A 21910-nucleotide genomic window follows, 5' to 3' on the forward strand; every position below is an offset into this window, starting at 1 on the left:
GAGAAATAGATTAAAATGTACCCCCAAAAAATGTTGGGCAGCTTTCAAATTATTTTCCATGGAAACAAAGTTTACTCACCAATAGTCACAAGTATTTACTCATGGCGTACTGTGTTAGACGTTGTGAGAGAGAAAAAGTTCAAGACACAGGCTCAACTTTCAGGAGGTGTGCAGTGTAACTGTGGAGCTGAAAAGGCAGAAGACGAAATGTATGTATACACACACACTCACACCACACCCTCTCACATACACACTCTCTCACACACTAATACTCCCAAAACTCAAACAATGACTCCCAGTGAACGAGAGCTAAGATTTAAGAAGGGTCTTCAGCAAGGATGGGGTGGATGGTTTGGGGGTGGGGGGGAGTGGGAAGAGGTACTTATTTCTATAATCAACAGGAAAAAAATAAAATATTTGGATTTTCAATGCATTTATTTTAAGTTTCACATAAAATCTTTTCCATGGAATACACTGTGATTTTTTTTATCTGTCTCACTGATTAATTTTCAAATGTGATATAAATATTCAAACACACTAAATGAAGAATCAGAACCAGGAACATTACAGAAAAGGAATCTCTGTGGCTTTCCATTATTGCCATGAGTAGCAAGTTATTGCAACAGTTTAATAGTGGAATTATCCCAAATTCCTGTGTTAACACATGGCAGGCTTTCAATCAAATATATAACTTTGCTGAAATGATGAGGAAATATTTCCAGTATAAACTGGACGGAACTGATAAATCAGTGCTTTATTCTCTTCCACGTCAGATTCAAAATGATGACTGTTTTTCCGAGCTGCAAGAAAAAGAGTGTTCATTTTTAAAAAGTATAAATAATCTTCAAAAGGCTACTTTATAACATGGCTTCCTATAATCAGCATTATTAAGCAGGAAAATACTACCAAAAAAGGAGAAATATCTTACAAGAACTCCCCTACATAATGCAGCATTGATTCATTACCTACCGAAAAAGAGCATCTGTATTTGCCCCGCACCAGATCCAGCGTGGGGCTCCCTCTCCCACTGACTCAAACACTTACAAAGGGCCTACTGTGTGCAAGACTTGCTGCAGGGCCTGGGGACGGAAATATAAACAGGGCAAGGTCCTAGCACGCAAGAAGCCTAGTCTAGTAACCACACAGAATTGTATACTGTGATGTTTTCATGGTCTATCTTCTTGAGATGCTTCAAGAGCGAAGAGAATGGAGATGTTGGCAAAACTGAGGCATACGGAGAAGTGAGAGGCAAGGCAGAAACGGGGATAACAAGGAGGAACACAGAAGTCGGCTGAAGTTTGGGGCGCCTGGGTGGCTCAGTCAGTTAAGCATTGGACTCTTAGTTTCAGCTCAGGCCATGATCTCACGGTTCGTGAGTTTGAGCCCCACATTGGATTCTGCACAGAAGGCATGGAGCCTGCTTGGGATTCTCTCTCTCCCTCTCTCTCTGCCCCTCCCTGGCTCTCTCTCTCTCTCAAAATAAATAAACTTAAAAAAAAATTTTTTTAATTGAAAAAAAAAAAACAAAAGAAGGCAGCTGAAGTCTGGGGGCGCCTGGGTGGCTCAGTTGGTCAAGCTTCCGACTTCGGCTCAGGTCATGGTCTCCTGGTTCGTGGGTTCGAGCCCTGCGTCGGGCTCTGTGCTGACAGCTCAGAGCCTGGAGCCTGCTTCGGATTCTGTGTCTTCCTCTCTCTCTGCTCCTCCCCCACTCAAAGAAATGAATAAAGGTTAAAAAAAAATTTAAATAAAAAAAAAAAGAGAAAAGTGAGCTGAAGTCTGAATGTGAAGCAGTGAAGGCTCAGACTTTCCCCTAAAGTGAAAATAAATATAGGCTTTGTGGCATTTTTAGAAAGAAGGATATTGGGAAATGAAGATAAAATAAACAGCTTTGCCACGTGATAATGCTGCAACAAACCGCCTACGCCGTTCTCATTTTCTCTGAATATGCAACAGGAAAATGTTACTTGGGATTAGCACTGCACAGGAGACAATTTTTTTTTTTTTTTAATTCGGAGTTTTTGTCATGAAACTACCCATTCAACTGAACATAATTTTAAACCAGAGAGAACTGAGGAGGTAAGTACTTTACTCATGAGTGTGGCCAGGAGGGCTGATAAAAACATAGGGCAGCTTGGAGACAGGGTGCAAACACAATGGGCTGGAGTTCACACCTCGCCAGAGTATGCCGTGTCCCTTGCAAGTTGCGTTTGTAGCTCTGTCCCATAGCTGTGTCACTCAACTGGAACCTAAGCATCTACCGCCAAATTCTCAGTTTTACCCATAAATGTAACAGCATGAAAATGCCTCTGTGTTTTCATCATGAAAAAGCCCATGAACTTTCTCCAGTGTGCCAATGCCTGCAGACAGGCAGCCTTAAAATCACAGACTGATGAGTATGTACTCAATTTATGTAATTTTCTTAGAAAAATGACATCTAATTCTCAGAGAATGTTAAAATTAAAGCATTATTCCCACAATGACGACTCACAGGGAAAACATTTTTTTAAAAAATCTTCAAGAAAGAAAGAAAAACAAAGAACTCAACAATCTTCATGCTGTTGTTCAAGAATTCAGCACATTTTTGGGGCGCCTGAGTGGCTCAGTCGCTTAAGCATCTGACTTCAGCTGAGGTCATAATCTTGCGGTTTGTAAGTTCGAGCACCACATCGGGCTCTCCGCTCTCAGTGCAGAGCCCGCTTCGGATCCTGTCTCCCTCTCTCTCTGCACCTCCCCCCCACCCAAGAAAAATAAAGTAAACATTAAAAAAAAAAAAGTTAAGTGCGCTTTAGATTGTATAATTAACTGAAATAACTGTCCTGATTTTATTTGAATGTCTAATATCTCAATTTCAGGGCTTTCCTATGATTTAATCTTTTTTAAAGTTCAACCTATGGAACATCTACAGAGCCAAGAGAGTATAGGAAGTTCAGATGAGGGCAGTTTCCTCCAAAGCTACAGTGGACTAATAAAGTTATGTACCCGCATATTACCTTCAGCAACAAAGAACTCCGCTAAATAAAACGCCGCCATCACAGCATTCGGAGCATGAGAAATCCCTTCTAACTTCCCCCACTCGTAAGGTGCTTTCTCTGGATGCCACTGGACACCGTATACTGGGTACCTGTACCCTGCATGAAGAACACAAACAAGTAAGCGAGGTGAGAATGCTCTAGGCTGTTACTTACAATTCCCTAGGTGTTTTACACCCTAGGGAAAACATTATTTTATAATTCACAGTGTCAGGGTAAAATTGCGCTCATTCTCTCAGAGACAAAAGAATTTCAGCTCAGAATGTGAACATTCACAGTACATTTCCCTGGTTTTTCAACCTTTTACAATTTGTAGCATGATTTGCTAGGTAATCAGAGAAGGGTGAAATAGTTGAGCCTCTGAGTATAACCCAGTTAAACAGTCAGGTGCCCGCGCGTGATTAGTGACACAAGTTTCTTCCACAATGGGTCTGTTTTCCCCCTACCTCATGCTGTGTTTTCATTTCCTCCCATAACGTAATCATATGAGAATGAACCATGCTGTGCATTTTTGGTGTCCTTTTACATAAGCCAGTTTGTCTCAGCCTAAACTATGTCTCTGTGGAAAGGTTCCTAACTTCATAATTGGTGTTTCAGAGGGGTCACCAGAGGCCACCTGGAAAGTGACTTTGTGGACAGTTAGGAGGTTACCGAGGAGTCTAGGTAGAACGTGGTTAACACAGAAGTTGGCCAGGGCTAAGCTGGATGCAGGGAGGTAATATTTTCAAGAGGCATTTGGGGAACAGAATGTTGCACACATTTTTTAGATGTGGAGAATGAGGGCAGGAAGTCAAGGACAACATCCGAGTTTCTAACCTGGGATGGTTTGGGAAATGCCAATGCTATCATTAAAGCAAAAAAACAGAGGAAGAAAATAGTGTTAAGGAGAAGGTAACAGGTTCAGACTTCAGACTAGGCTGACCAACCTTCCCCACAATTTCCCAGACACTGTTTGTAAACCCTTGGACCTCTGACCTCCCCCAAGAGCAAGCCAGCAAAAAGACCAATCTTTGAATAATAAGAACTATATCCACTTTATTTCAGTTCATTTCACTCCAGGACCCTGGCCTCTCATGTGGCACAGCCTCACTGACTCAAAGACTGTCTATTATTTCTGTAAGTTGTCATGCATCGTCCTTGCTTGCACATTAGTGATTTTTTGGCTTTGACGGCTCGTTTTCCTTAAAGTCTCATCATATGGAAATCCCTTCAAGTCTGGAATAAATGCAGTTTCCTCTGGGGCGCTTAGGTGGCTCAGTTGGTTAAGCATCCGACTTCGGCTCAGGTCATGATCTCACAGTTCATGGGTTTGAGCCCCGTGCCAGGTTCTGTGTTGACAGCTCAGAGCCTGGAGCCTGCTTTGGATTCTGTCTCCTTCTCTCTCTGCACCCCCCCCCCCCCCACCACTTGTGCTCTGTCTCTCAAAAATAAACGTAAAAAATTAAAAAAAAAAAAAAAAAAGTATTCCAAGACGTCTGGGTGGCTCAGTTGGTTAAGCCTCCAGCTCTTGATTTTGGCTCAGGTCATTCATGGTTCATAGGTTCAAGCCCTGCATTGACAGCACAGATCCTGCTTGGGATTCTCTGTCTCCCTCTCTCTCTCTGACCCGATCCCCCAACCCCTTCAAAGATAAATAAATTAACCATGAAAACAAGAAAGTACTCCATTTAACTCCCAGGGGTTTCGGCGTGAGTATCCCTACGGTCACTTCCTCACTATACTGGTATCCCCCACTTGCCAGAAGTCCACGTGTGCCACTTCATGGTTATGAGAGACTTACGTGAGTACAGCAATGGCGTTTCTTCATGAAAGTAAAAGCCCTCTTCGGATTTCTTTCACTTAGCGGAAATAGGTTCTAATGCAAGTCCCTCATAAAACCAAGGTGGCTTTAATGCGAACTTTTGGAATGTGGGGGGATACTCTTTGCTTTGTGCCATTTTGGTTTAAGAGTTTCATAGGAAGGTTCTACTTTGGGATAGTGGGGTATACTTGTGTTTAGGAAGATGTTTTTCTGAATGTGAATCATATTTTTTGTTGTTGTCTGCGGGAGAATCTATCATGGTGCTTAATCTATACCACTGCTAAAAACAGAAGTCATTTTCTCCATTTCTATCTTTAGCTACCCTCCCCTTACTCTTTATTTTCCATTTCCCTGACCCCATTCTTGAAGAGGACCCAGGTAAATCACAACTCATTTGGAAAAAGTCGGTTTCCAAAAATGCCCTAGCTTCTATCTTCACACCCCAAAGTAACATGATTTTATAATTCATAAAAGAACTATAAAATGAAAATTAATATATAGAAACATAAGGTTTGTATGTGCCATGATATATACCTTCCATGGTTGAAATAAACTCAGTCTCGCCATCTGTATTTGTAGTTAACACATTGAAAAACTTCTTTAACTTTTCATTCATCGTAAAATTCTAGAGTATAAAAATAAAACAAAATAATTACTTCTGTAGTTAATCTAAATGCATTAATTTCATTGTTAATTAATGTGATACCGTCATGGAGAGGCTCCACTTGTGGAAATTTGCAGTTAGAGGTTCCAGTGATAATGACATCAACAAGTCAGCAGGAAAATTCTGGAACATTCTGCTCTGGAATGCACCTGAAATAATTTAAGCACAAGAGAAATGATTTAAACACAGGCAAAATAAAATCCACCAAAGTCACTGATCTAACAGCCAAAAAGAGGCCATTATTAAGACATAATCAAGATGCCTAGTTGATAAGCAAAACACATCATTTCCACATATGTTTTCTGGACAAGCACAAAATGAGTTTAACACACAAATTCAAATATGTTCTATAATCAAGTATTTTTCTTACAGAATTGTAACATGAATAACTAAAATCCTTCCAATATTATCATTATCAGGCTGGCCATAGAGTAAGCAGAGAATTTTAACTTGAGTTATCTTGAAATCAGGTACAGTTTACCACACGAACATATTTTTGTTTTCTCAGGAAATGATCCAGAACTTTCAACATATTTTTAAAGGTATCTGGACTTTAAAAGGTTTAAAAATACCAACAATGTAGGGGTGCCTGGGTGGCTTAGTTGGTTAAGCATCTGACTCTTGATTTCAGCTCAGGTCATGATCTCGAGGTTCATGGGTTCGAGTCCCACATCAGGCTCCACGCTGATAGTGCAGAGCCTGCTTGGGACTCTCTCTCTCTCTCTCTCTCTCTCTCTCTCTCTCTCTCTCTCTCTCTGCCTCTCCACCATTTGCTCTCTCTCTCTCTCTCAAAATAAAAAAAAAAAAAAAAAAAGGAACACCAACAACGTAGAAAAGAACATTGACCAGGCCAAGAAATCTCTACTCGGTAAAGAGATCAGAAAAGAGCAGTTTACCTCACACCAGGCTCTGGAGTCTGATGCATAAACTCAAACACCAGCAAAAGGATAAAAAAGTTCTGATGATATGCAAGGCCCTGACGCCAGCTCTCCCTAAATGAAGCCTCTCACTCAGCATGCTAATGGCTTCCATGAGAATCCCTGCACCTCAGATAATAAAAATGCACTCAGGTAAGGCACTCTTCATTTTTTTTATAAACTGGGTTCTCACCACACACATCCAAAATAGACTGACCTAATACATGTGCTTCCCACAGAGCTCTTACGATGACTAAGTGAGATAATGTGAGAAAGAACTTTGAAAAATATAGAATATTCGATGGGTTCTATGTATAAAACTACTGCTTTCCATCCAAAATCCTTATGAGAACAAGAGAGCAGACGGCACTCAACTCTGAGGCTCCAGAGATCAGATAACCTACAAGAATCATTACGTAGTTACACAGAGTGGTATGACAAAGAATTTGCCTGGTTCTGTGCCCTGAGTTCCTGACAGCTTCTAAAACTCTCAGAATTTCCTGAGAAATAGGAGAGTCTCCGTAATGCTAATGAGGTGACTCCTGGTGGGGCCCTAGGCAGCTTCAAGAGGAGGCTGGTCATCAGAAAGGTCAACCACATGACTAGAGTAGGTTAGGACTTTGAACCAGCCTGACTTCCGGGGACGGAAGGGAGACTGGAGACTGAGTACAGTCACACAGCCCACGATTTAATCAATCTTGCCTTCGCAATGAAACCCCAGGAAAAAGTTCCTGACATGCCAGGAGGGTGATGTGACTCAACAGGGAGAGGACACAGAGGTTCTGCACTCCCTCCCCAGATGTCACCTTGTGTGTATCCTTTATAATAAAAGTTAGCGCAGACACAGCACCTTCCTGAGTTCTGAGAGTCATTCTTGTGAATTACTGAACCTCAGGAAGGGTCATGGGAATCCTCAAAATTGTGGCCAGTTGGCGAGTAGTGTGGGTGGCCTTGCGGATGTGACTGATGGCTGGTGTATCTTGAAATAAGGGCAGTCTAGCTGGGGAGATAACCTTTAACTGGAGGCTGAGCTAACTCCGGGTGGTCAGTACCAGAATCGAAAGTACACCACAGCTGGGATTCAAGCAGAGTACACGGCCAAGGGAACAGTGCTGTACTATAATAGTTAGAGCTAACATTTACGAGACTTGTATTGAAAGCGTTTCACACAGTACCTGGAAAGCAGCGTCTTGTTCAGTCCTCACAAACGACCATAAGAGGAAAACCCTTAAAATCAGGAAATGAAAGCCGAGAGAGGCTAAGCCATGCCTCAAGGCAAACTCGACAAAGTAGGACTCAAACCCAGGCCCGACCTCAGAGGTCTTAATCACACAGGGTCCCAGGAGCACTACAGGCAATGAGGGCTTCTCCAGCCATCTTCACAGCTCAGTGCAAAAGCGATCATCCACATCGTCAGCTTGTGTAAATCATTTAAGAATCAGTAAACATTAGGAGCATTTCCGACGTGGAGATGTGCTACTTACGAATCCTGCCCAGGTAATATCTTTTAAAGGCTGGAAAAGACAGTACTCACCTTTGGTGAAGTTGAGCGGCATCGTAACTCCTTCCGTTTTCGTGAGCGTTAATAAGCACTCCCCACTAATCAGATACGAAAGCTCTTCAAATCCAAGGCATGTGCCCCACACAGGAAAATAGTCTCCATCATCGAAACTCTTTGCAGAGTGGAAGAGAAAACTAAGCTTATTCAACTTTTCGAAACAAAAATTATACATTTGGTTTGTCATGATGAGACAGGCACGTCATGCGTGGGTTTCTAAAGAACTTTCCAGGATCCATAAGTAGGCTAGCACTTCATCTTTCCTCAGACCAAGCTCCTATATAATAATTCAGGTTGAGTCAAACTACCTAACCTCACCTGCGCTGGGAAAAAGACTGACATCTGCCAGGCGGCTACTAACCAACACAAGTAACAATCAGAGACTGCAACCACCAAAGGTAATGCTAGATAAACGCCCATTTATACATCTTCTACAAATCTTGTTGCTTTGGATGATTGTCTGGTTGGAACACACTCTGAAGTCCCTCCTCCATTCTAAGCATTTATAGTAATGGCTGCATGATTTAAATCAGATTTAAATCAGGGGAAAGCTATGATCTGGAAGGGAAGGAATGAATGGTCAGTAAGAATAAGGCCAAGCAAAAGTGAAATAAATTTGCATAAAGTGAAAGTTGCCAACTAAAGAAGTACAAATGTATTGAGCTTCTTCAAAAGGAGTCACAACAACTAGCACGGATGGGGAGAAAGTTTTCCAGCAACTCCATTTTTTTGGCTGAGGAATGATTAAACCCATATGTACTGATATTACCAACATGCGTTTTGCAACTTTTCTAAAAGCAGTGATTTTCCTGCATACATTGTAAAATATAACCTAACAGTCACTTATTTTAAGTGAGGAAATTGTTAAGGTTTCCCCTTTTTTTTTTTCCTGTTCCTCTCTAAGAAAAATACAGATTTACATTAATTCCTATACTTTCCATCCCAAGGTAGGATTTCTAACACTTTATATGCAGGTCTGGCAAATTTTATTTTTAGAAGCTAGAGTTGCATACATCAAGTTGAAAGGTCATACTGCATCTATAGTAAACACAAAAGAGGGCTTAACTGTTCTGTGTCCATAAGTACCAAATTAATTTCTCGGCTAAATGTTAAGTCCTTGCTTGCTGGGACCACATCTTTTATTTTTTGTGGATCCTCCACAAAGCCTAGCAGAGCAAAGGACACAGAGTAGCAGTGAACAGATCTAACAGACTTCGCTTCTCAAGGCTTCTTCAGGGAGGGCTTTGTGGATCCCAGGAGCTGTAGCTAAATCAGTTCAAGGTGGCTGAGCTATTTTCCTTTGCTTTGAAATCTTCAGGTAGCTAATTACATTTTAAAAAGTAGACTTTCAGGGGGCACGTGGGTGGCTCAGTCAGTTAAGCACCTGACTCTTGATTTTGGCTTAGGTCATGATCTCATGGTTCGTGAGTTCAAAACTGCACATCAGGCTCTGCACTGATAGTGCAAAGTCTGCTTGGGATTCTGTCTCCATCTCTGCCCCTCCCCTGCTTGCTCTCTATCTTTCTTGCAAAATAAATAAAAGCAAACTTTACAAAAAAAGTAGACTTTTGGATCTTATGGATTATGTGTTTCCTTTTTTTTTTTTTTAATTGAACAAGCTAGTTACATGAGTCCCGTATGCAAAAGGAAAAATGACTACTTTATAATGTCCATATGTATTTCCCAAATGCATTTTAAATCACTCACATTACAAAATGTCCACTTTGTTCACTTTTTTAAAAAAATATCCACTGAGCATGTACTAAGTACATGGTAGCATGTGATATGAAATGAGGAACACCTCAAAAGGTGCTAGAACTGTGAAATCTGAAGAGACATAAGTAGCTAACCTCAACATAGTCTGTCTTCTGAAATATAAGCTCCTGAAGGTCGCAGATCCTGTCATATTGCAGAGTTGGAGCTAAGTAAATGTTTGAACTATTCTACAACAAAACACTCTAAAAGTTAAGAGGGAGTGGGACACCATTCCAATTGGAGTTGGCAAAGCAACTTCTACAGAAGGGGAGTAGCACCTTAGTCTGGAAACACAGCCAAACTGTGCACTGGGGATAGAATGGAAAGAAACAGACTAAACCAATTTAAAAGTAAGAGGACACAGGGGCGCCTGGGTGGCTCAGTCAGTTAAGTTTCTGACTTCAGCTCAGGTCATGATCTCAAGGTTCCTGAGTTCGAGCCCCACATTGGGCTCTCTGCTGTCAGCATGGAGCCTGCTTAGAATCTCTGTCCCCCTCTCTGCATCTCTCTCTCTTAAAAATGAATAAAACATTTAAAAAAATTTTTTTTAAGTAGGAGGACACAGAACATATGCTAGGAATACCAACCTGGCTTCAATTATGTGCATAAGGAAAAGCTGGAAAAGTGGGGATGTGGACACACTACATGTCTTGACTCAAAGACTATGATAGGCTACAGATTACCTAGCCTAACCATTAAAAGTCTTTAAGCAAGTATCTCGGATGCTAAAGGCATTTCTTTTAGGGAAATGTTTAAGGGCCGGGGGAGATACCAGGGCCAGCAAGATTATAGTTCAGGAGAGAAACAGTAAAGATCTGAAGTATGGTGCAAACGTGGGCTCAGTGTGAGACATCAGAAAGGAATCAAGAGGCTTTGGTGCCTGGTGACACTGTGGAGTCTAAGGTAACCGTTCAAGGTCAAATAGGACGGAGAGGAGCTTTCAAGAGGAGATGACAATTAGTAACATACGAACAATGCCTGGTTCATAAGACACAAAACAGCTTACTAAGCCCACATAAGGACCTGGATCATATTAATGAGCACCGACATAGAGGGCCGGTCTGCGAGACTCTGGTTCCCTGGGCCAGCCAGAACTAAATGAAGAACACAGAAAACAGGTGACAGCTGCCACGAACTTTGGAGCTGGCAGCTCCAAAGGTAAAGCGGGATGAGCCAGGGAAATCGTGAAGGAAGTACCACCACACGCTTAAAAAAGCATTATCCCCACGGAAAATTACAAAAACCCATCTGGTATAATAAACGATGAACAATATCTACCTGTATGGCCAAGTTGTAAAATTTTTTGGCTGCGAGGGCGTAACCTGACTTCTTGAGATTCGCGCTTCCTCCAGGGAAAAGGATCCTGAAACGACATAAAAGTGGGTGCATTTCAACCTCACGCCCCACTGAAAATAAACTCTTTTTACTTTAAAACAAATTTTGCCTTAGGGCACCTGGGTGGTTCAGTCGGTTAAGCGTCCAACTTCGGCTCAGGTCATGATCTCCTGGTTCAGGCCCCTTGTCGGGTTCCAGATTCTGTGTCTCTCTCTTTCTCTGCCCCTCCCCCGCTCGCACTCTCTCTGTCTCTCTGTCTGTCTCTCTCTCTCAAAAATAAACATTAAAAAAAATTTTAAATACATTTTGCCTTACCACATAAGTAACAGTATCATTAATGAAAGAAACTACAGCAAAAAGATAAAATATTTACACTCCCACACATTCACAAACTGCCGTAGTTAATACTTTTGTGCATATTCTCCTGCAATTTCTTCAATAAACGAGTTTATTTTTGAGATAGAGTATAGACAAATTAAGGATAAATAGGCAGGGGAGGGGAGGAGAGTACACAAAACTAGAAATCAAGTCGAGATAAAATTCCAGGCACAGCTAGGTTTAAATTCAGGGGATCAGTGATGGCAAAATCAAATGCAGGCTCATAATCGTGAATTGGTTTTGGCTCATAGAGAATTACTTTTAATCCTAAAGAACAAACTGGTCATAAAAATATACATGGGCTAGAAGCAAATATCCATGAGAATTTAATTTTTTTTTCATTTTTTTAAGTTTATTTATTTTGAGAGGGAGAGAAAGAGAGTGAGCAAGCAGGGGAGGGGCAGAGAGAAAGGGAGAGAGAAAATCCCAAGCAGACTCCATGCCTCAGCACAGAGCCCGAGGCAGAGCTCGAACTCATGAACCGTGAGATCATGTCCCGAGCTGAAGACGGACGCTCAAACAACTGAGCCATTCAGGAGCCCCTCGAACTACCTTCTGAAAGATCACCAATTCCGATCCCCAGACTTAGAACTTCTAAATCCCCTGAGCAGGCAGTATGCCATGCCATTCAAAGTGGCTTCAAAACATTAAAGACAAGCATTAAAGGAACAAAGATTATGTGACACTTAAAAAAAAAAAAAAGACCTAAATGTATCTACTATGTAGCATTTATTTCTTAGGCCACTTCCGGTCTGCAGTACTTTTTCAACTCTCAACAAAACGATTCCTAAAACGGAATTCAGAAAACTACCATTACACCACTACAAGATAGTTACATTGAAACATGTATCCTTTTATGTATTTTTGCAAAAGTAGATGACCTCCACCTCGTTCCCTATATCAAATCAATGCTTCAACTTACCCATTAATAGACCGGAAAAGCCTTTCATACTCTTCTTTGGTAAGATCAGGTCTGAAAACAACAAAAACAATTATAAAACATCCATTTCCAAAACTGAAAGAAAAAAGACTGAAAATAAAGTCCCCACATTAATTAAAAAAAAAAAGAAAGAAACATAATTCTTAAATGCTAGGCAATATCTCTCTCCCTTCCTAGAGATATTTTTTCAAACTACATGAAAATCATATACTGTAAGTATATCCTGTGTTGCTAATCAAACAAGTGAATGTGTTTTCATGTGGTCTCAATATAACTTAATATTGTGAAGTGTGTGTTAGTATGTAAAACTTTAAAGACCATGAGATTTGGGCACCAGTAATTTCTCTGTTAGCTGGAAACTATCAACAACACGTAAGGATACTCAGTAGTTTTATATAAAGACTAAATAAAAAGATTTATGAATATGCCTACCTTAACTACAGGCAGTTTGGGCAGATAAAAAACAACACATATAAATGCCAAGTCCCTTCTTCATCCCACCCCCACCACTAACTGCAAAGATCTGGAGACCACTGTGTTTTCAAAAGTCAGAAGAGTTCCGATCTAGGGACAGACTACATGTACACCACTGTAGACCGGTGCAATTTGCCCAGGTAATTATTCTGAAGCTCCCTTCATCAGACCTCGCTTAAGGGTTCCTAACATCACCACGTTATTGACGATTTTACCCCCTTCTCCAGAGAAAAGTGATGGGATTAATCTGTGAAAATTTAGTTAGGTCATAGTAAAATGGGTTTTGCTCTTCCAAAAGTTCACAAAATGCAAGAACAAGAGAAGAGAGCATTGTGATTACGAAATTCCTGCAACAGCTTTCCTACGTTAAGCAGTCTTCTGGTTCTATAAGAGAATAACAAGACATAACGCCCTCTCAATCAGCCACAAAAGTGGGTTTCTGATCAAATGTCAACCACAGTCCATTTCTGCCCCAGGGAAAGTTTAAGGAACAGTTAGAACACCTCTCCCATTATTAAACACACTTATGATGCCCGGAACTTGGCTGTGCTTTGTTGTGCTGGGTTTTCCTCAAAGTCCAAATGAGCCTTGCCAGTCCGGGTCTCTTTAGAAGTTCATAATAATCCTCCTCCCAGCAGAGAGCTACAAAGCAGTGGGTGATATTAATGGTGCCTACCATTATCTTAGATGAAGGATACATGGGCAAGTGGCCCTGACTTGGGAAGCAGCAGGGAGATGAAACGTGAGTCCGCATTCCCAGCACCCTGCCAGTCCAATCTCCCCAGACTGTGCCAGTGACAAGGGAACCGAACAGTCAGGACCCAGAATCTTCCCCATGGATGTTTAAACCAGGACAGACAATCCTCACAGGAATGGATTTAGATCACTCAGCTACATTCCAGGGACTTCTACCAACTAGCCATGCATGCTGGTTTCAGTCATTTCATTAATTCTAAATAAATGGCTCCCATATTGTGCATGACTGAATTTTTGGACCCAGGTAATCACTTTTAAGGGGCTTAATTGTTGGGGGAAGGAGGGGAAGAAGTGTCATGAACTCAAGTGCCTCAGAGACCAGACAGCAAAAACAGGCCAGGTCATATTCTCTGAATATAGATGTTGCTTGCATGTTGTGATACTTTCTAGAAACGAAAGACCTTCTCAATAGGATACGAACTAGTTTGCTCTCTCGTTAACTAAAAGAAAACGGCTTAAGTCTGATAATGATGGTGGATGACACAGTTTCAGTGGCACAAAGAGGAGTGACAGGCCTTGTTGCCAATGTTGTTTTATTTGAAGTCAGCTCCATATCATTATCTTGGCGGGGGGAGAGAAGAAGGCCAGAAATTCAGACTTTCATGAAGGCTTCTGACTTGTAAATGTTTAAAAATGTTATAAAACGCTGTGTGAACAAAACAAATTTTTAAATCAAAAGGGGTCAATGCTACCCTTCAGGAGGACGCTGATCTTGGGTTCCACCAGTGGGGATTTAGCATAACCTCAGGGCACCAGGCACCTGAGAAGGCAGAAGGACAACAAAGACAAACCCCTTTACCTATTCCGGAATTTTCCTTGGGTCTTCCATCCTCCTCCTTATCCCTTCTAAGCCACGGAAGTTGACCCCCAGCATCCCAAATGCGGAAATAAACTCAACCTTATCAGTGTGGCCACTTCAGTCCCATTCTACATTAGGCAATCCTCTGTAGGTCACTCTGGAAATTTAGCTGCCATGAATCACATTGCTTTTGTAGGACTCTATGATTCTAATTGTGAGTGATACACCTTAAAATGAACTTTGGGAACCCAACCTGGAAATTAACCTATGTGCTGACAGTCACACTTTCAGTGACTCCGTCATAAATGCCAGTATTCCGTTCCCAGTCATCAGGTTTCAAAACTTCCTCAGTTTCAAAACTTCCCCAAGTTTCAAAACTTGCCCCGTTTCAAAACTGGTCATTCTTGACTATTCCTCCCTGTGCCCTTTCATTCTATTAGTCATCAAATCTTGTTGATATTTTTAGAGAACGTTTACCCATCAGTCCTACAGCAAGCACTGCTCTAAGCCAAGCCTGCATCACTTCACGCATAGCCTACCTCAACGGTCTCTGAAGTCGTCTACCTGCCTCGTGTCTCTCCTACCTCCCATCCAGGTGATCAGCACTAATGTCCTAAAAAACCACTTGCAGAGAAAGCTTCGGTGATGAAAACATTGAAACTCTGTTCTGAAGACTCTCTAAAGCCTCCTCGGCTCTAAAACTCTGGTGTTGGGGCGCCTGGGTGGCTCAGTCAGTTAAGCAGCCGACTTCATCTCAGGTCACGATCTCGCAGTTTGTGAGTTCGAGCCCCGCATCGGGCTCTGTGCTGCCAGCTCAGAGCCTGGAGCCTGCTTCGGATTCTGTGTCTCCCTCTCTCTCTCTGCCACACCCTGCCCCCTGCTTGCTCGCTTTCTGTCTCTCAAAAAAATGAGTAAACGTTAAAAAAAAAAAAAAATGTAAACTCTGGTATTATCTAGGTTCCAAATAAGATCTCACTTGAAAAAATTAGATGTGCTACTAAAAACTGAAAGACAAGTGCCAAAGTGAAAGGGGTAGAGGCACTTAAACGTAAAAGGTTAAGCAAGAAGATGACCCTCATGAAGCTAAACATAAAGCCATGTTGTGGTACAACTCTCTTAGCTGTAATGCTTGCATTTTGATTATTAGTGTTTTATTTGAAGAGTAGCTTTCTTTGTTACAACTTTTTAACGTAAAATTAATGACAAAAACAGGTTTCCCAAAGCAAACAGCTGTGTTTTATGTGTGAAGTCGCTTATGATGGATAGGTAAGAGTGCCAGAAGATTGTAAAATACACTAATTTGGGGTGAAAAAATATTATAGATACTTGTAAGGTTTTGTTAAAAAATTCAGTTCTTTCCAAATCAAAATATGACATAAGTCATTTTAGTCTTACTAGGCCATCATATCACCAAAAGTAATGTAGCTCCTTTAAAACTGTAATAATTGTAATTTACACTGAATAATTGTAATTCATATTGTAATTTATGCTGTATTAGTCATTCACAAACATTAAAACAGAGTGTGAAGGTATTTTAAAAGTCATCTTCTAAAAACCTCTTTTATTCCCCAAGTGTTCCCGTATCCTAATATGATGGAATAAAGCTGGTTAAGTTTTAGATCCTTTTACTCCATTACTTTCCAAATACCACCTTTTCCGGAGCATAGGAAACTGTCATTTTGTTCTTTACCGAATGCACAGGACAGACTTCTAATAGCTTGGCAAATACAGCTTTATTCACACTTTAAACAATTTAATGAGAGACCCTAAGCATTAGATTTGTGGCAAAAATCAGGTGCAACGTTGCCACGTTTAAATGATGCAATCACAGCAAAGGAAACATGAATTTTTGAGATAGACGATAATTCGCAATAAAGCAGGAGTTTTTTCCTTGTATGGTGTAAAAATATTGGATCATACCTTATCGGTACTACTCTTGCACCTGCAGACTCCAGATATTTTACATAGGATGCAGCAATATAGTATTTTCCCAGGCTTTTCATTTCCTTACTGCACGTTTGCATTAATACTCCTAAATTACAAAAAGAAAGAGAGAAAGAAAGGGTGGGGGAGAAAACAGTTTTAGTTTCAAGCAATTTCCTCTTTTTCTTACTCAGAAACGGAAGCACATCAGAGTAAAGATACCACTACCTTACTTGTTTAATTACCAGAATGAAACACCAAGCTTCCTCTATAAGTGCATCCATAAACTTTGAGAAAAGAGCAAAAGGAGGCTGACAGGAGTTTCAAGAAGCAGCCTCTTTCTCACCTCAGTTAGGGAGACCAAATGAGCCCCAAAGCAGGTTTACAATAGCACCAGCCTCCTTCACACAACCCAGAATCAATCTCACATCCTTAAATCTAGAAGGAGGCCTCTCCCCTCCCATACACACTCAAAGACACATTGTTTCCTTGACAATAAAGCAGTGGAAATATACCTTCTTTCCACATAGCTCCAGAATCAGCAACACTATGGTAATCTAAGCAACCAACATCTTGGCTGATTATAATACCTTCTTAAAAAGCCTGTCTGTATCCCTTCTTAAACAACCCGCAACAACTCCAACCTATTCTCCACGTGGAAAGAGATCTCATCGTATCACCATTCAGTCATCCACTTCTTCATTCAGTACGTTACTGGATCATAATATTTACCAGGCACTGAACTAGGTGCTGGGGACACATGAATGAACAAAACACAAATCCCTCCCTTGTGGACTTTAATCCTAGTGTGCAAGGAGGGAGAGAAGAGAGGACAAATAACTAACAAGATAAAAGGTTATAATATAAAGTCTGATGGCTGGTGGTAAATGCTAAGGAGAAAAAGTAGAGCGGAGTAAGAAGGTGTGTGTTGGAGAGGGGGAGGAGTTGGTCCCATCTATCCAGAGGTCCCATCTAGCCGGTCTCTTACATATGATGGCCAGGTAAATCCTCCCTGAGGATCCTCCCTTTCTGAGAAGGCAGAACATGACATTTGAGCCGCGGCTTCAGAGAGATGAGGGAGAAAACCATAGGCAAATATCTGGAAGAAAAAGGATCCAGGGTGTGGGAATAGCATGTGCAAAGGCCCTGAGTCCAGTGGGCGCCTATCACATCGCAAGGAGTCCATATGATTAGAGCCCTGTTTAAGTTTCTCGTTGTTTAAGCCACTGGGTCCCTAAACTTTCATAAACTCTGTAAGACCCTGTGTGCTCCGCCCCACCTCCCACCCAGGCTGCCTCTTATCACTGAAACCTCAGCCCCAGAAAGCTACTGGCATCCAGTATACAGCAAAACATGTCTGTTTGGAGAACACAGTATCACTCGCTGCTTCACCACCTGGAATACCTTCACAGTCTCTGTGGGCCACCTGACTGGAAGGGCTCCCTGTATCAATCACTTCTGTATTCCCAGCTTCTTGCAAAAAGTTGTCAGGCACTCAGTGGACATGTGCCCAATACCAGAATGTGTTCACTAGGACTGTCTTCCTTGTTGTGGACAGGCAGGATTATTTCCACTGAGAAAAATGAACTGTGGTAGGGAAAGAATTCGGGGGCGTCATCGGAAATGGGAGAATAGAATGGTACAAGGCAGGCAAGGTGAGGTGCCATAAAAAAGGGTCTGGGACAGGTGAACATAAGTACCAAGAAAGGGAAAAGTATATTAGAACAGGTGAGTTCCACCGTCTTCTCCCCTGCCCTGCCCCTTTACCCACATATTCACTTTTCCCATCTATGGGGGGAAGCTCAGGTCGTACGTAAGTCCCTCAACATGTAAGTCCCCCCAGATTCCACCCATACTTTAAGACCATCTCACAACGTTTGTGATTTCCTCGTCTTTGAATCCTTTGCACTTCCGCATTCAATGTCTTGCACACAGTAGGTGCTCAGTTATTTTGTCTTAATTCATGTGACCAAAAGCAGACTCTCCCTTTTTTCTATATTTAACCCTGAATTACCACTGTTTCTAGGAGAGGGAAAAGAGTCCCCCTCTTTTTCCTTTTTGCTTCCTCTGTGTACTCACAATTCTCAACACACTACATAGAACTTTATTTTGAGTTAATTCTCCTGGGAGACTCTAACCACCATTTTATGAAACCACCCAATTTATGAAATAAGGCATTCCAAGTTCTAAATATTGATATGAAACCCATTTGAGGGGCTCCTGGTTGGCTCAGTCAGTTAAGCGACTGACTTCGGCTCAGCTCATGATCTTGCGGTTTGTGAGTTAGAGCCCCGCTCTGTGCTGACAGCTCAGAGCCTGGAACCTGCTTTTCTGATTCTGTGTCTCCCTCTCTCTCTGCCCCTCCCCTGCTCATGCTCTGTCTCTCTCTGTCTCGAAAATAAATAAAAACATTAAAAAAAATAAAAACATCAAAATGTGAGCACTACTAGTATATATGAAAAAATACTCATTTACTTTCTCTTTAGTTACAGAATATGCTGTTCCTCTTCCCGGAAGATAAAAGAGTTTGAATGGCATAATACTACCTCGAAAATAAAGTCAATCTTAATTGTCTGACACAAATTGCTTTTGGTAAATTTTAATTCTAGGCTGATTGATGTTTCCTGGATAGCTTTCTCCTTCCCTGCCTTGAATGTCTGTTTGGGCAAGGCAAACTGATTTTACTCTTCTTAAAACATAAATTAGTTGAAAATGAAAAATTAGAAGCTTCACTTTCACACAGAGTAGAACTGACATTAGGGTTCTACTAGCCACTGCTGCCCTCCGGTGCTGAAGAATGACAAAAATCCAAACTATACCATAATTTCTTGATTATCTGGTCAATTCGATTTTTGTATGTGTAATGCATTGTACCTTGAAACAACGCCCTCGCTCCGTGAAGCTGTAATAAACATAACGCATATACAGTTTGTTGAGTTAGTAGAAATTCCTAGCTATGTACCAAAAAGAAAACAATCCGCAGGATTCTTCCCAGCGCACCCTCCTCCCCTCCAACTTCAAGAGCCATACGAGTTTGAATCAGCAGGCAGCAGCAATATTTCGGCACGATCCAAACGGCGTCTTGGCTCGGCTCTTACTCGTGCTACAAATGAAGGCACCCAACGTAACCCTGGACTCGGGTATTTCCAAACCGGGACGCAGCAGCTGGAGCCCAGCGGCGGGAAGTGCCAAGGACGGACACCCGGCCCCAGCCCGCGGCTGCCGCCCAGCCTTCTTACCGATGATGGGCTTCTCGGAGGTGGAGGCGCGAGGAGCGCACAGCCCGGGGCTGGCCGCCCAGCACAGGAGCAGGCTCAGCACGCACAGCAGGCGCTCCAAGCTCGCCATCGCGCCCGCCGCCTCCCGCCGCCTTTCAAAAGCACAGCTGGCAGGACACCGGAGGCTGCAGCCGCGGCGACAGCGGCGGCGGGGTGGGCGGTCCCCGGACCGCGCGGGGGCGGCGGGCTGGGGCGGGGCTCCGCCGCGGAGGCCTGTGGGAAATGCAGTTCCGGCGCGCGCGGCGGCCGCGGGGCCTGCGCGGAAGGTTCCGGGGGCGCAGTCGCCGCACGCGTCCCATTGCTCGGCCCTCGCTCCGCCGCCTGCGACCCCGCGGCCGGTGCGGAGACACCGGAGGCTGCTCTGCGGCCCCGGGGTGGACGGAATCCTCCTTTCCACTGTTCTATGGATGTGACCTTCAGTCCCGGGTAAGGGAGCCCAGGCTCTCGAAGGGGAACCTGCCAGTCTCCGCCAGACCGAGTCTTGTAACCAAGCAGGAAGCGGGCCCGGCGAGAGGTTGAGAATTTCGTCTGAGAACTTTGCGCCAACCATCGCTGCCGCCTGAAAGGCCAGACGTTGACTTTAGGAATGCTGGCAGCTGGGTTGGGCACTCCAGCGTTCCGTGGAAGGATAGACTGTGACTTCAGAGGTAATTTCCACATCCTGCTCTGTGTTTTCAGGGTCCAGGCAGCCTAAGGAAACAAAGGGAAGAGGGAAGGACGATGGATGTGAACACGTTCCCAGGCGCGTGGCCTCAGCTCCGAAGTGGGTCAAGGAGGGGCCACCCCCTGGCATCCCCTGCAAAGGGGCACGTCCCCTTCACTGCTAGCGTCAGCCACAGACTTGCCGGCCCTACGCACAGGGCCAGAAATGATCACTTTGGCTCCTGGGCATTAAAAGTATTTTGTGTCTGTTTAAAATTTCAGAAGAGATTTAGAATCAACTAGGGTGGGAAACTAGGTAAGAGACAGAAACCTTTTGCTTTTTGTACGAACACCCAAATACGAAGATATGGTTTGTACTGGGTGCAAGTGCCCAACTCCAAGGGCCAAATTAAATTCAGAATAAAATTCTTGAGTGTTGAAAGTCTACGCAATCAGTACTGAACGTTGAGGATGCAAAGGTGAATTGGACAATGACTTTTTTACAGGAAGTTTGCAGTTTCTTAAGGAGAAAAGACAGGACCAGAACACAACTTGTGGAGAGAGCAAGAATATAGTTTTGGCGTGTTTCAAGAAGAGTGAATGCAATAAATTATCTGGTTCGACAAGAAAATAGTGCTCCTGTAGAAGGGTGTGGTGAAGAGATAAACCCAAAGGATGTGGTTAAAGACATTATGAAAGGCCTTAAGTGCTCAGCTAGTTTTGAGCATAATTTTTGAACAGAGGAGGAGCCTTGGTGAATATGAATTTGAGGTGTCGGAGAGGTAACCATCCGCAGAGGAAAAATTATTACCTGGCATGATACACAAAAAATAAACTCCATATAGATAAGAATGTGAATGTGAAAAGCAAAATATACTTCGATAAGAAAACATAGGAGCATATGTTCATGACTTTGATGGCAAATGTTAATGGAGCAAAATAATAGATTTGACAGTGCTATAATTTTGAAACTTTTATGTGACTTTAAGAAAGTTAAAGATAAGGCACAAACTTGGAAAATATATTTATAAAATATAGAATTTTAAAAGTTTGTTTCTAGAATATACAAAGAACTAAAATCGGTAAGGACAGCAGCCCAAAAGAAAATTAGGGAAAGACTATGAAAAGATAAACCAAACCCTCAGTAGTCATTGGAGAAATAAAAATTAAGATAATATGTCACATCCATCAGATTGGCAAGAATGTAAACTTTGAAATAATAATTAAAGCATGTAGAAAATGAGAATTCTTTAACACTCCTATTAGACTTGTATTATTACAACCATTATTGAGAGCAGTTAGGCAATATCTGGTAAAGGTAAAGTGGCATATATTCGGTAAACCAGCACTTTTCAAAGAGGTATACACCCTAGAAAATTCCTTGCATGTGTGAACAAAAACATAGATACAAATATGTTCTTTGCAGCATTTTTTTTTTTTCTGGTAATATTGAAATACTGAATGCAATGTAAATGACCTAGAAAAGAGTGGATAGTAAATTGAAAAAGTAATAGACTATTAGGAAGAATGAAAAATCAATGAATTGGAGCTGCTTGGCTGCTTATGAACAGAGATAAATCTCTATTAATAAGAGATAACACAGATAAATTATGCTTGGGCTTAGAGGATAATGTCAACCACCTAAACCAGAATCTCCATAC

The 21910-nt window shown here is 42.1% G+C and overlaps 1 protein-coding gene across 1 annotated transcript; it reads right to left on the minus strand.

Moving 5' to 3' along the window:
• Positions 1-416: 416 nt before the first annotated feature.
• GGH (gamma-glutamyl hydrolase) lies at positions 417-19759 on the minus strand. The gene is made up of 9 exons (XM_007085033.2): positions 19569-19759; positions 16327-16438; positions 12360-12410; positions 11003-11087; positions 7946-8084; positions 5537-5643; positions 5365-5455; positions 2991-3128; positions 417-800 (listed from the first exon to the last, which is right to left on the minus strand). The coding sequence occupies exons 1-9, from the start codon at positions 19675-19677 to the stop codon at positions 676-678; spliced, it is 957 nt and encodes a 318-aa protein (XP_007085095.2). The 5' UTR covers positions 19678-19759; the 3' UTR covers positions 417-675.
• Between the last annotated feature and the right edge of the window lie 2151 nt (positions 19760-21910).

The sequence above is a fragment of the Panthera tigris genome, chromosome F2, assembly GCF_018350195.1.
Source record: "Panthera tigris isolate Pti1 chromosome F2, P.tigris_Pti1_mat1.1, whole genome shotgun sequence".
Lineage (NCBI taxonomy): Eukaryota > Metazoa > Chordata > Mammalia > Carnivora > Felidae > Panthera > Panthera tigris.

Bases quoted from the DNA above. Each gene is read 5' to 3' on its own strand.
- GGH (XM_007085033.2), bottom strand. From the start codon at position 19,677: ATGGCGAGCTTGGAGCGCCTGCTGTGCGTGCTGAGCCTGCTCCTGTGC. The intron at 5,644-7,945 runs GTGAGTACTGTC...AAATTATTTCAG, and splicing joins GCCGCTCAACTTCACCAAAG to GTGCATTCCAGAGCAGAATG. The intron at 5,456-5,536 runs GTATCACATTAA...TTTATACTCTAG, and splicing joins AGTGGAGCCTCTCCATGACG to AATTTTACGATGAATGAAAA.